General features: G+C 40.3%; 1 protein-coding gene across 1 annotated transcript in view; it reads right to left on the reverse strand.

Moving 5' to 3' along the window:
• Positions 1-4,644: 4,644 nt before the first annotated feature.
• MOGAT1 (monoacylglycerol O-acyltransferase 1) overlaps positions 4,645-14,649 on the reverse strand; it is a 36,712-nt gene continuing 26,707 nt past the window's right edge. The window contains exon 6 of the mRNA XM_032401247.1: positions 4,645-7,890. Within this exon, the coding sequence (XP_032257138.1) occupies positions 7,736-7,890 (155 nt within the window). The 3' untranslated portion in view covers positions 4,645-7,735. The remainder of the gene's footprint in view (positions 7,891-14,649) is intronic.

Here is a 14,649-nt window from a genome sequence, read left to right on the forward strand (position 1 = left end):
TTTTCTTCCCCGCGATTTAAATTTTCCTTTATTTGGGTACTATTATTTCAATAACAGCAATGCAGATCTATCCACATATCAACGTCTCTATAGATGTACTATATAAACCCTCTACAAATCCCACTAAAATTATTTAATAGGACTTAACATTCTATATTTACAGGTTCAATGTTATTTTAAAGTTAAGTGAATTTGAAATGACAAATTATATGATCCTGCTCTCATGAATTCAAGCCATCGAAGAGCCATCACAATATTCCTTTACTTCAGCATTACATGTAAGATGTCATGCCAGGTCAAACTAAAGATCACATTTCCTGTCCATCTAGAGTTTTTAAAGATTTTTTTTTTTTTTTTGACAGAGAGAGAGACAGGAGACGGGGAACACAAGCAGGGGGAGTGGGAGAGGGAGAAGCAGTCTTCCCGCTGAGCAGGGAGCCTGATGCGGGGCTCGATCCCAGGACTCTGGGATCATGACCTGAGCCGAAGGAAGATGCTTAACGACTGAGCCACCCAGGCGCCCTCCCATCTAGAGTTTTTAAAGAGTTGTCGATGAACTGGAAGAGGCAGGTAAGGAAAGGTCAAACCGAAGACGTTTCTTCTTAAATCCGAAACATGAGGCAACTGTGGTATGAAGAAAACTTTTAAGAGGTACTTGGAAACAGACACATACATATACACGTGTGAGAAATAAAATGAAATTTTTTAACAAGGATAGTTTTTAGATTTTTTCTAATTTATTTTTGAGAGAGCGAGAGAACGCATGTGCATGTGTGTGCGGGCACGAGCAGGGGGTGGGGAGTGGCAGAGAGAGAAGCTGGCTTCCCGCTGAGCAGGGAGCCTGATGCAGGACTCGATCCCAGGACCCCGGGATCATGACCTGAGCCGAAGGCAGACGCTTAACCGACTGAGCCACCCAGGCGCCCGAAATAAAATGAATTTAAAAATACGGTTTGGAGAACCGACCTTACCCCAGCTAATGCTTCATGCAGTCATACCTACCAAAACAAACAAACAAACAAACAAACAAAGACATTTAGCTAAACAGAAGTTCTTAAGCTAACATTTTAAATGTTTAACTTTGACAACAAATATTAGCCCACTTATGAAACTTTCTTACTCCGTCCTTCTAACGGCGGCCACAACACCTTGCCATCTCACAACTGGTTCTCAAGGTTGTTCTCAGTGCTCAGGAAGGCTCCTGTGCCTATTGGGTCTATGGGGGTACGTGTGGAGGGGGTCGGGGGGGAGCAGTGTTCGGAAATGTAGATGGCTTTAGAACAGAATCACCAGTAGATGGACCCATAAAGAACCTTTGCAGTCATGTCCCACCTTCTCATTCCATAGTCAAGGTCACCTACCCAAGTTAGTGACAGAGATGGTAGATACCCTAGGTCTCCTGAGCCCTACACCCAAAGCATGGGCTCTGGCCAGAGGACCTGGTATCACATCTGAGCTCCACCACCCCACCATGAGGGTTGCCTTGAGCAAAGTTCTTCACCCCTCTGAACCCCAATTCTTTATGGGATAAAAATATTACTGACCTCACAGGGTTATTTTAAGAGTTAAATGTCATAATGTATGTAAAGTCCCTAGTCCTGTATCTGGCACATTGTAGGTGGTCAATAAATATTAATGGTTTTTATAGGATAATATTTACTTAATATTAACCAGTTTTATTTATTTATTTATATTTATTTATTTATTCTAACTACAGTATTAAGAAAATACTGGGAAAAATTAAAGCCAAGCAGCATTTTTACACAATAACAACTCAGTATGTTCTTTAGCCAATAAAATATTTTTAAAGAGTATTGACTAACATAACATAATTAAATAAAATTTTAAAAATAATAAAATAAAATAAAAATTTGCAGTGAAAAAAAGAACAATTAACTTCATATTCAAAATAATAATATGTGAAGGTATTTCTGTTCTCTCTGAAGACAGGTTTCAAGAATGTCCTGAGTATTTCCAAATTCACAGAGCTAATAAATGGCATGCTCAGGATTGAATAAATAAATAAATAAATGAGTACTGAAAACACCTATTTTGATAACAGACACCAGAAACACCAACAGGTCTCAAAAATCAAAGCATAAACTGGTGTCCAAAATGCCTGCATCCAAGGGAGGTGATTTCACTTTTGACACATAAAAAAAAAAGAAATTTAGTTTTTAGCTTTTTCTGTTATTTTGCCAAGTGTATGACTGACTCGAGTGTGGAAAGCCGCTTTATTGAGGTATAATTCACGGTATCGTAAAATCCTCCCATTTGAAGAGAGGAATTTGGGAGTTTTTAGTATATTCGCAGCGTGTGTAACCAGCCACGACCCAGTTTCAGAACACTGTATCACAAACTAATGAGGTACTGTATGGTGACTGACATAACAAAAAAACATTTTTTTTCATCACCCGAAAAGAAACCCTGAACCTATTAGCAGCCATTTACTTGCTTTGGAATCTATCCATTTTTCTACCGGTGTTTGAACATTTCCATATCTGACAAGTTTCACGCCTATTTCAACCGCAGCCCCTCCCTGGCTTGTTTCCTCTTCCTGCCCTCTGCTCCTTTCATTTGGCACATCTGCACTTTTCGGTTAGCCCTGCGCCTGCTTTCTGTTTCATCTTTTCTCCCCTTGAGAGCAATCTCCAGGCCTGGCTCTTCAGTAGAGAATCTTCAGTGCTCACGATACCACCGCAATCCCCTTGCCTGAGTCCATCCCCAGGTCCAAGCGGCTCCAGCCTTGGCAAGGCGTGGTCAGGAAAGACATCCCACTCAGCTACAACACCATGCCCACGTGGTTACGACTTGGGCATAAAACACATTTATTGGTCAAAACTTTATAAACCGAGAGCATTTAAAAAGCACACAGCAACAAGTCCAATACAGAAAGTACAAAAATTCGCCATCTCCTATAAAGATTTTAACAAGAAATAAACTGTTATTTCACAGTTTTGAGCCATATAAAGAAGGAAACCCCTGGTGATGGGTATTAAAGAGGGCACATTATGCATGGAGCACTGGGTGTTATATGCAAATAATGAATCATGGAACACTACATCAAAAACTAATGATGTAATGTATGGTGATTAACATAACATAATAAAAAAAAAAAAGGAAGGAAACCTCTTCGATAAATGTCTCCAGTTTTTATTTAGAGAATGAAACTGTTTCTTAGGAACACCATGCCTAAAGGTCACCGTGCTGCTGGAGAAATCTCTGCAGCAATTTATGTTTTCCATACACTAAGAAAGGGAGACAGTCATTTGAACACTCCGCATGTCCAGAGGAAGACAAGGGAGGATGGCAGAGGAAAAAGAAGTCTGCAGATAAAGCTCCATCTCCCACTAAATGTCATTACCATGAGAGAACAAGGGCCAGGCAGAGACCACAGAGATAGAGCCAGAGGGGACCTTATAGAGATCATTCACTCCTAAGAGGAAGGAAAGAGCCCAGGGCACCCAGCCAGTTAGTGGAGGACCAGAGGCTAAAGGATTATTTGAAACAGAAGCCCCTGGAAGGTAGAAAAGAATAGCACAGCTGTGTTTTCTGGTTGTCTCCGCATGACTGTACCCCACATGGGACAATTGGAAACCAACCAGACCGAAGCCTCCAAGTGGGTCTGGAAACGGAGCAGGGGAGGATTACACAGCCCTTGGGAATACAACAAGATCAGATTTATCTTTATTCTCAAGAGAGCCTAAGATAATTCTTAGCCAGAATCTAAGAGCTGTTTAAAAAAAAAAAAAAAAAAAAAGCAGCTGTAACAACCCAGCTGGATGAAGCTAGAGCCAGAATGGGCTTAGGGCTGTCAGTATGGTGACAGATTTGCTTCCACTTCTGAGTAACGGGACTGCCTGGACCTGTATTAATGGTCACAACGTGACGGAGAGGGAAGATCCTTCACTCACCGTGGGCATAAAGCACTTTGCCTTATCCTGCTGCTCAATAATACATAGGCTCTAGTGGCTTAGCTTGTTGTTGAACAACTTGGACGTCCCCCAGTGCACATCACCAAAATAGCTCTTGCAGAAGGAAAAAATCAACAATGCGGTGTACTGGTCTCAAAAAAGAAAAATGTTCTAGGTCCCAAGAAGACAGAGCTTGCTTCAGAGTTGTTAAATCCCTTGCATTTCAGGAGTATTTTTAATCATGCTCTGTGTTTGGACACTTGAGTTTTATAGGAGGATTCACAGGTTGATTAATCAATAATTATGGAAGAGCCATATCTCCTTCCTCCTGTTCCATCAGGGCAGAGGAATATGAACGTGGAGTGGGTGCCAATCCACATAAGCTGCTGGGGTTCAACTGCTTCATCTGCAGAAGGACTAATGCCAGACACGAAGCCCCTTCTAGCCCTAGAACTTGGCTTCTATTGACACAGTCTATCAAACTTCCAGCTTAGCGCCATAAGCGTTGACCCTCCCACCCCCCAGAGAGCGCTGAAGGCCCACACTCCGTTGGGGGCAGGATCAAAGGCACACAAGATGCAGATTCTACTACCTCGGGATCCATCATCCCATGAGCAAACAATGGATGGAGTTAGACCTTCGCCTTCCCATATAAGATATTAAGGCACTAGGCTGTATTTGGGAAGGATTAAGTCAAATAACTAATATATAAGGTATGTGACAAATTCCTTGGTTTTAAATATAAAAAGCTGCTTCTGTATTTGCCATCCTAGAGAAACTGGCACAACTAGGTGGTTATATGGAAGTTGCCTTGTTTCTTTTTTCCTTTGAAAAGATATACAAATTCTATTTGAAAGTAACTCTCCCAGCCCCAGAAATAGGCATTCTATCACTTAGTTTAAAAAAGACAAATACAGTATGAGAACTGGCCATCTTGGCTATTGGGGAAAAAAAACCAAAAAACAAAAACCCACCACCAATCAACAAATCCCATCTACACTGTCTCTTGTCCGAGGAAAAGAAGACAGAGTAAATGCACCCAAAACGCGTTTTCGTATTTGTCACAAACCTTGGTAATTTGCATTGTGGGTGCGGTGGTTTGGAAGAATTGCCAAGTTACAGAATTGTGGACATTGCATCTCGATTCTACCTTCTGTGCTTCCCAGGACAGAAGCGTACCTTCTCCTGAAGGTAGGGATTGTACTTTTAATGCTATGCACACAATAAAGGCTTACTCATCGTCCCTGCAGTATATATACTTTGATTGTCTCCCTAGTCCCAGTGAAGGGTTTTCATAAATCATGCAGCATCTCTTGCCCTGGTTCCCCCTGGGACACAGCAAAACTGGCTGGCCCTCCTAAGGACCAAAGCTGCAACCTTCAATGTGAGCATAATCGACTTAGCTGGATATGGATAATTTCAATCCTTCTAGCTGTGAGACAAAGGAAATGACTCAGCCTGTGCCCAGTATGCAAGAGAAACAGGAGACAGAAATGTCCAAATTAAATCATAAGTGCACATTTTCTCAAGGCAATTAGCTCAGTTTCTCTTACTGTGTCCTGGGGTTATTTTTCTTGCTGTTATTGTTATGCTTTGCTATTTAAATTTTATGTGCAATTACAGAGTAGATGAGAATCTTTAAAACTGAGGCGATTTCTGTCACACTATATTAGTGAATACAATATATGGCTCACATTTGTGCTGTAGCAAAAATTCATGTCCACATCTTCATCTGCAATCTGTAGGACTATAAGGAGCTTCCTAGTACGCTCTGACTTTATGAAGGGACTTCTGGCTGGATTAAGACCTCTGGAGACCCAGAGAAAGAAAAAGAGATAAAATCCCTAATTTGTACCTAAAAATAAGATTTTTACAGATGCCAAAATTAAAGTTGCTGATGTCTGGATTTCTGAAATGGCAAAATTCGAGATAAATTCATCAGAGCAAAACTTTTTTCATTTTTCAGTGCCTCTGTTTTACTACATGTGGGCTTTAACTGCTTCCTAGATGACCCAGCTGATGTTGGGGGAGGTCAGCTTGGCCCCCACTAACAAGTACGAGATTAAAAATCATACCTTCATGAAATCACAAGAGACTATGTGTTGTGAGTTCTTAATAAGTTTCCCTAAAGGAATGAAATTCATGGGTTTTATAATAACTTAAAGGTCTTTATTGTTGTGGTTATGTGGCCTTCACAGCTCTATTCTGAAGACTGACCCCCGACCAGCGGGGGCACGTCATTTTCCATAAATGGTGCTCCTTGATGCCTGGCTGGTGTCGAGTAATACCAAAAAAGGATTTATAGTCAAATTTTCTGCATCTTATGAAAAATAGGTTGTGCCCTATTCCCTGCTTCGATTACAAAATTGATCTAATTTCAAGGCCATGGGTCAGTGGACTCCTGGATTGCTCAACCAGAGTGAAGCCAAAGTGATGCCAGCCAAAACAACCTCAAATGGAAGCATGGAGGAGGTTTGCTTTTTCCTGTGTGAAATGCTCTCCTACTCAAGGCATTCCCCAGCATGGTTTTGTCTGGCTGATGCTGAACTCAGTCCAGGCTCTAGCCCAAGGCTTGATCTTTTAAAAATCAGAGGCCTGAAGATATATTACTATCAGGGAAGATGCCCCCAAATACCTAGAGTGGAGGAGGGAGAGAAGCAACAAGCAGCAATGGAGATCATCTAGAAACTACACATTCTTCTTCCTTACGGTAATTGACAAGTAAGTCTTGTCGATTACTGTCCTGAGACAAACAGACCCAGCACATTCTCTCCTTCTGAAAGAAGGTCTTTTCTTATAATAGGTTCATAAAAATTCTTCACCTTAAGGCAAAGGTGGTTTGTGGGTTCATCTATAAATGCATTCACTAAACAAGTACTTATCTTGTGCCTGGCCCAGGCACTGGGGAGAGGTCAATGCATAGGAGGAACAGGGTTCCCACTCTCGTGGACCAGACAGCTGTTAACGGGCACCTCACAACCAGAGAGTGCACTTCCTCTCATAGCTGGTCTTACTCAAAGAGGCCATTTGGGAAGAAAATTAAAACCATTTCTATTACCATGAAAACCTTGAGGAATTTTAATGTTCTAAAGCATGTCTCCCAAAAGACCTCCTTGTCTATATAGCAAATGAACATACTTCTGAGCAAATGACAAGCATGAATATTTCTAAGCATGAATAGAAACGAGGAGACATGCCCTCCTCCACATGGGTTTCCAGATGGTAGATTCATCCTATTTCAAAACCTGCATAAAAATTCTGCACTATTGTATAAAAATGCGTTGGTTGACGTGACCTAAAGGATCAAATTATCTAACTCTGAAAAGTAACATTATTCACCAAAAAATGGTCTGTTAAAGCAGAAAAAAAAAAAAAATGATCTCCTCTAGCTCGGTATGGAAAATTAGTTTACACACTGTCTCCTAACTGTTCCAGCTGTGCTAAATAAGAGCTGTCATATTTAGTGAAGACACCACCTTAAATTCTTGTGATTTTGGTAAAAGGGTCTAATTATTTTTTGAAACTGTCATTTTTTTTTTTTGAGCACACAAATAATCCTAAACCTTTTCTTACCCCGAGAAATGCTTGCACCTTCCCAAATGAGGAGGATTATTAGAAGGGTTATAGTCATCTCCAACCTTCTCCTACAGTCACCCACTGTATTTTTATTTCCCACGGATACACATCAACATCTGTCACCATAAATAATACTCTTCATTTGCCACTTTGATTCCAGAGTCAAAGAAAAAAGTCCTTAGTTAAAATATGTATCCTCCAATGGGATGTTCTCTCATCCTCTCGAATGCCTTCTAAGACTATAGTTACTTAAAAATGAGAGTTTCGTGCTCGGGAATACCGTACTTCCTTTTGTGTGCCTCAAATAGTTTCCTTAGCTCTTCCATATAGGTCTGGTGCAACTCCTCAACCTGCTCCGGGCTTGGGTGCAGAGTCTGATGAACAGGGATTGGGCGGCCAACTGCAAAAAGAGAGAACACAGCCGACGTAAGAAAACAAAACCACTCCACCACAAACGGCTACCTCTCATGGACGGCTCTGGAAAGATCTGCCAATCAGACTCTGTCAGGCCTGCCTGCTCCGATCCCTTGTTCATTTTACTGGCTGCCTCCAACAGTCACACCATCCCATTTGAGAACCAATAAAGAACTTTCCTTCTCCACAGTTGCTGGAGTGGAAGGCCGCTGGTGGTTTTGACTTGAGTCAAGCGAACTACTGGGCTGACCACAGCTGTGAGGTAAAAGGACATAGCTGTGTGCGAACGTCACCAGCTCTGTCCCTCTCGTACAGCTGATGGCCCGGCCACAGTACCCTATTGTGACCAACTCCGAAGTCTCAAGTCGTGAGGCATCAGCCCTCTCCTCTGACTCTTTTTAATTTCCTTCTAAAAATTTAAGGAATGTTTATCTTCACAGCTAAGAATCTGTATTAGAAAACACATACAATCACAAGAATCCCACTGTTAAGAGTGGAAAACAAAACTAACCAGAAGTCTCAGTAGAAAATTTATTAAATAAACCACGGAACACTCATGCAACAGAATCCTAGGCAGCAATTTTTTTAAAAAATGAAATTATATGTGTACACACACACACACATCGAGGTCTAAAATGTATGAAGGGGGGGCAAGTTGTGAAATAATACAGTATGATCCCATCTGTGAAAAGATATTTATATTCCTAAGTGCGTAATAAGCTTTAGTGCATTTAAAAAGTCTAGAGAGACTAATAACCATTACCCCTAGGAAGGAAGGAAGGTAGAGATGGGGGACTTTTCAATTTATCTGTATGGTAGGAGTTTTCTACAATGAGAATGCATTTGTGTTTTACCTGTAATTAAAAATGAGCTAATTATTATGTAACCTGGCAACTTCTATACGTATTTAAAAAGGTGTTTAGATTGTGTCTCAGACTGTTTGAAACTGCAAGATACATGTGGCTTTGGCACCTGCTTTCCTGGGTCTTCCCAGCTCACTGCGCCCCCTGCTGCTTACTGATGCCAAGAGTTGAAAACCTACAGGATGTTCGGTGATGTGCTGGGCAGCAAACAGCTTCTTATTACCCTCTATTAACTTGGGTATGAGGTCAAGTGGGGCCATAGATAATGGAATGGAACTCAGAGGGGAGAGAGGAGGTTTCCTCTGGCCTACTCTAGGTTGTTCCGTGCTACATCCAAGGTTCAAATCCATGTCAGTAACAGAAGGTGTTGAGTTAAGGGAAAACCAAGCAAATGTTAACGCAGAGAGAAAGAAGGAAGTGATAAATGACATCAGTATGGGAGGTAAGGTGGCACGGAGAAGAGAGTGATACACACAAACACACATATATAACAAAATGTATTATTAAGAAGATTATCTATCTATTTAACGTTGCAGTAAGGAGATAAATACAGACATACATAGTAGATACATACCACCTTACTGCAGTATTAATATTCTCCAATTGCTAAGTTTTTCATCAGATATAGCCTCAAGAATCTCACATACAGTTCTCTTTTGATAGCCTGGATGTCAAATTTACATAGAGCGGACATCAGTCCTTTGTAACTCAAAAGAAAGCACAGGAACTGTCTTGCTGTCAGTTGTAGTTGGAAATACAGATGAGGAGAGGCTAACGGGGTGATGGTATAGAATAGGAGCTGGTGCTCGACAAAGGGCGCTAGACTAGACCAGTACACTGAGCTAGTAAGTTTTTTCCTCGCTGGCCTTAATTCTTACATCCATAGGATAAAAAAGTAGAACTCAATGATCTTGAAGGCTCCTCCTAACTCTGACCTTTTTGTTTCAAGAAAAAAAAAAACTGAGAAATCTACATGTGAATTGAGAATCTACTAGCAATGACAACAGACTAGCAAATTCACAGTTTTACAGAACTAGCTCCTGGTAAGTGAAATTGACCAAAAAGAAAGGTCAAGTGCAACTATTCAAGGTGGGTGGGGGGGACTTAGAAAAAGACTTCGTGGTCTGAGAAGCTGACGTGTGTTGTTCCCAGCTTAATTAAGACTCGTGAATTCTGAATTGTTAATTAGTCTTACTTCCTATCAGCTATACTACTGCTAACTTCAATGCTGTTCTTATTCATGGGCTCAGTCTATTTCAGATGGTTCTTCTGGAGAACTCAAACATGCCCGTGACTTCTCCCTTTGAAGTGGGAGATGGGCAGCTTCATCCTTGCCTTTCTCTTGTTTACCTGTACAGAAACAGAGATGCTGGAAATTCCCAAACTATACAAAAAGAAAGGGAATTTAGGATGTAAAGCCAGTTCTCCTGCCCCTCCTACTAACCCAAAATTGGATTCGAGAGTAAGAAATCGTTCTCAATTACTTGTTAGGGATAAAGACAGAGGTCACAAAACAAAAACTTGCAAATCTGAGAAGGGTCCCCAGAGCCCTAGAAGACCAAAATTCATTCTCTCTCTCTCTCTCTCTCTCTCTCCAAAACGGAGATTTTTTACTACTAAGGAGAAGAAAACAAAGCTAAGACTAGTTAGTTGCAAATTGCCCTGTAACTCTCTTTTTACAACACAAAGGAAAAAACCAGCTGCATCAGGCTGCTCTTGCAAATAGAACTCCTTGCCCTGGAAAAATCAATCATCATCTCCTTGTAGCAAAGTCAGGAATCATAGTGCTCCTGTTTATGTTTCGGGGCTTTTTATAGCTGGCGTGCATGTTTGTTCCATTTTCCAATTCCATCCAGCGATTCAAGATTAGTTATGCACTTACGGGCTCACATGGCAGTCTCGCCCTATTTCTATGGTGCTGTGTTGTAGTTAACCAAGATGAAGAATGAGCAGCTTCATAGGGCACTGCATACACGACTGGAGAGGAATTTGGAAACGGGCATGATTTTCTTCTCGTTGAGGCAAAGAGTAGATCTTTTGCAATAAGAAGTCTTTCCTCTATTTTTGTTTAATTATGAAAATTCCACAGAGTTTATCGCTCTAACAGTCTCACACAGGAATTAGTCTTTCTCTGGATGCCACACAAGAGAAAGGCCAGCCTATTGGCAGAGGCGGTTGGGAAGAGTCAAAATGTGGGTGCCAATGAAACCTGGGTTTACTGAACCTGTGACTTATGGTGGAGGCTCAAATATGCCAGATGTGAGGAAAGAGAGAGAGTGTGTGTGTGCTTCCATACATTTATTGAACACTTAATGGGTTGTATTGGGCACCATGTTAATCCCCTTAACATTTTTATCTCCTTAAATCGCTACTTTACATTTAAATTTAAATTAGGTTCCCTTCCTTTCTTTGTATTTCAGAGAATCCCTTAGCCTGCCTTTTTTCCCCACCATCAGGATATAATAATGACTTGAAATACAACGGACCACTTTCCTCAAGTGGTTTCAAACCAGTTTTATTTTATTAAAGTACATTCCTTTCCCTATCTTTATGTTAAAAAATTCAAAATTATAGAAAGAATAAGCACGTGCATACGCTTCCTTAGATTCACCAGTTTTGAACATTTTGTGCATACCCCCGTGTGTATTTACATATGTATTATTTTTATTTTTGTATACACGTTTGAAAATAAGTTGTAGACATCAATGGTTCAATCGCGTTACCATCCCTAAATATTTCGGCACGAAGTACCTAAGAACAAAAACACTGTCCTTTTTAACAACACCATTATCATACCCAAGGAACTTAACCTCTATATGATATTATTTTGTACTGAATCCACATTCAAACTTGATGAGTTGTCTTAATGATATCCTTACAGTTGCTTCACCCCCCTCCCCCTACCATGACAGCTGTTGTGTCTTTGAGTTCTCTCGTCCTTTTGGTCTTTCACGACATTTATATTTTTGAAGAATCCAGGCCAGTTGTTTAATACAATGTCTCACAATCTGAATTTGTTTCCTCATGATTTGATTCAGATGAACACTTTGGCAAGAATACTTATACAAGGAGATGGAAACACATTTAATAGCTCTCAACAATCTGGCCAGGAAGTCTCCTGCACCAACCCGTACTCTCCTAGCACCTGGGGCCTAGGGAGCACTTTCCCACGTACCATGTCATTTGATCCCCAGCATAACTCTAAGACAAGACAGGACAATTATAATAGTTTCTTCTTCAGAGTCATACAATCTGAGGCTCAGGGACGAGAAATGAAACCACCTAAGTCACTCAGAATCAGACCCCAAGTCCACATTACTTCCTTCTGTAAATTTAGTCGATGCATGATATAAACAGCTTCTGGATGTCAATCTTGGTTTGTGTGGCTGGCGCCTGAGCGGTAGACGCTACCATCATGTTGGGCCTACGATGCAAAGAACCGATTTCTTAATGGCAGTGATTCTATTTTTCAGTTTTGTCACAAATGTAAAAATGAAACAAACCCTTCTACCACATCCATAATCAAAAGGCAGGCCAAGGAGTTACGAAGTCAGCTGAAGTTGTGAGGCTGGACAGAATGGGATGGGAGCCCTTCCCCAGGCCACATGCAAACACAGCTGATAAGCCTCTCTGGATTATCCAGAATTCAAATAATCTAACACTGCGAGGAGGGAGAGACAACTAATTAATACAGAAGGAATAGTAGAGCTAGGAAACCATCAGTTTGCAGCCGTGACTGCCTTAATCGATTCAGGCAAGAATTATCAATGGATATTAAAGCCATCGAGTCAAGTCTGATGAACAGAATAATTACACAGTGTCTAAGTAACACTATCCCCAGGTTACTTGTTAATGAAAAGGAAAAAGTCTTTATAAATATAATACATATAATATATACTTATGTATATAAACATATAAAGATTTCTGTAGATAAATCTTTGTGATTTAACTTTATAGTAGAGAAACCTGGTAAACACCCCACTCAAGTGATCAAAATGAGTATAGCCAACGATGGGACGAACTGACATCAAGAGCCTCTTGATATGATGTACTGAGGAAGACACATCATTTCTGTGGAATTCTTGCCACAAATGCATAACTGGAATATAATCATGATGAAACAGACCAACCCAAGTTGACCTACAAACCACTACCTACAAACCACTGACCTATACTCCTCCAAACTGCTCATGTCATAAAGACAAAAGGAAGTTGAAAAACGAATCCAGTTTGAAGCAGGTTGAAGAGATGTGAAAATTAAATGCAATGTATGATCCTGTTGAGGGAAAAAAACACTCGACCCCTACCCCCAATACCCTCCAAAAGCACAGCTAACAAGGAAATCATTGTGGCAATTGGTGAAATTTACACTGTACACTGGTTAACAGTACTTTATCAATGTTCAATTTCCTAAATTGCACTGACATTATCGAGGAGAATCATCTTGCTCTTAAGAGAGATACAAAGGAGCAAAAGTCATGATGCCTGCACACAGTTTACTTATAACAATAGTAAAGAGAGTATTTATTACACCATTAGAGAGAGAGAAAAACTGTAGCAAAATATTACCAACTGGTGAGTGTGGGAGAAAGGCACCCAGGAGTTCATTTCCCACTCATGAAACTTTTCTGAACTTTGAAATTTTTCAACATAAACTTTTAAAAATTAAAATCCACACATACCATGATACATGAAACCTCCCCCTTTCAACGGCAAGTTCCCTTGTCTCTTACTTTCTTCCCCAAACATGGAGCTTCCCATCATACTACCATACTGACTCTACAACTTGAATTTAACATTAGCTTCCCTTAAAATTTTTAATGGGTACTTGTTAGATATTTGAAAACTTACAACTTATAATCAGAAAGGCATAACTAAAGAATGAATTGTTTATACAAATGTGTCTTGAGTCCCTATCCTGTGGGCACTGGGAATAGAGCAGAGAACAGTAAGACAAAATCCTTGCTCTCCCGGAGCTCTGTATTGTAGAAACAAACAAAGCAATTCCAAGGAACTGCAATTCTTTACACATTGTTCTTAGAGTCTAAACTTCTTTCAATTACCCATCCTGGGTATCATGATGGATGTGAAATTTAAATCAGTTTCTCTCTATTATTTATGTAATGAAACACAATATATGTGAACATTTTATTATATTTTGATAAACTGACAATAACAAAATATATAAATTACATACTATTTGTGAAATGTGTAAAGAAAATATATGGTATCTTCTTTTTTTACTTTTTTATTAAATTTTTTACTTTAATTCCAGTATAGTTAACATAGTGTTATATTAGTTTCAGTTGTACAATATTCAGCACTTCTATACATTACTCAGTGCTCATCACAAGTGTCCTCTTAATCCCTATCACTTATTTCTCCATTCCCCCCCACTGACCTCTCCTCTGTCCATTCTCTATAGCTAAGAGACTGTTTCTTGGTTTCTTTTTCTTTGCTTGTTTTGTTTCTTAAACTCCACATATGGTGAGATCATATGGTATTTGTCTTCCTTTGGCTTATTTTGCTTAGCATTATACTTTCTAGCTCCATCCATGTTGTTGGAAATGGCAAGATTTCATTCTTTTTTACAGCTGAATAACATTCCACAGTATATATACACTACATCTTCTTTATCCATTCATCTATAGATGGATATGTGGGCTGCTTCCATAACTTGGCTATTGTAAATAATGCTGCAATAAACCCAGGGGTGGGGGCGCCTGGGTGGCTCAGTTGGTTAAGCAACTGCCTTCGGCTCAGGTCATGATCCTGGAGTCCCGGGATCGAGTCCTGCATCGGACTCCCTGCTCAGCGGGGAGTCTGCTTCTCCCTCTGATCCTCCCCCTCTCATGCTCTCTGTCTCCCATTCTCTCTCTCAC

Source organism: Phoca vitulina, unplaced genomic scaffold (assembly GCF_004348235.1).
Source record: "Phoca vitulina isolate PV1807 unplaced genomic scaffold, GSC_HSeal_1.0 scaffold1, whole genome shotgun sequence".
Classification (NCBI taxonomy): Eukaryota; Metazoa; Chordata; class Mammalia; order Carnivora; family Phocidae; genus Phoca; species Phoca vitulina.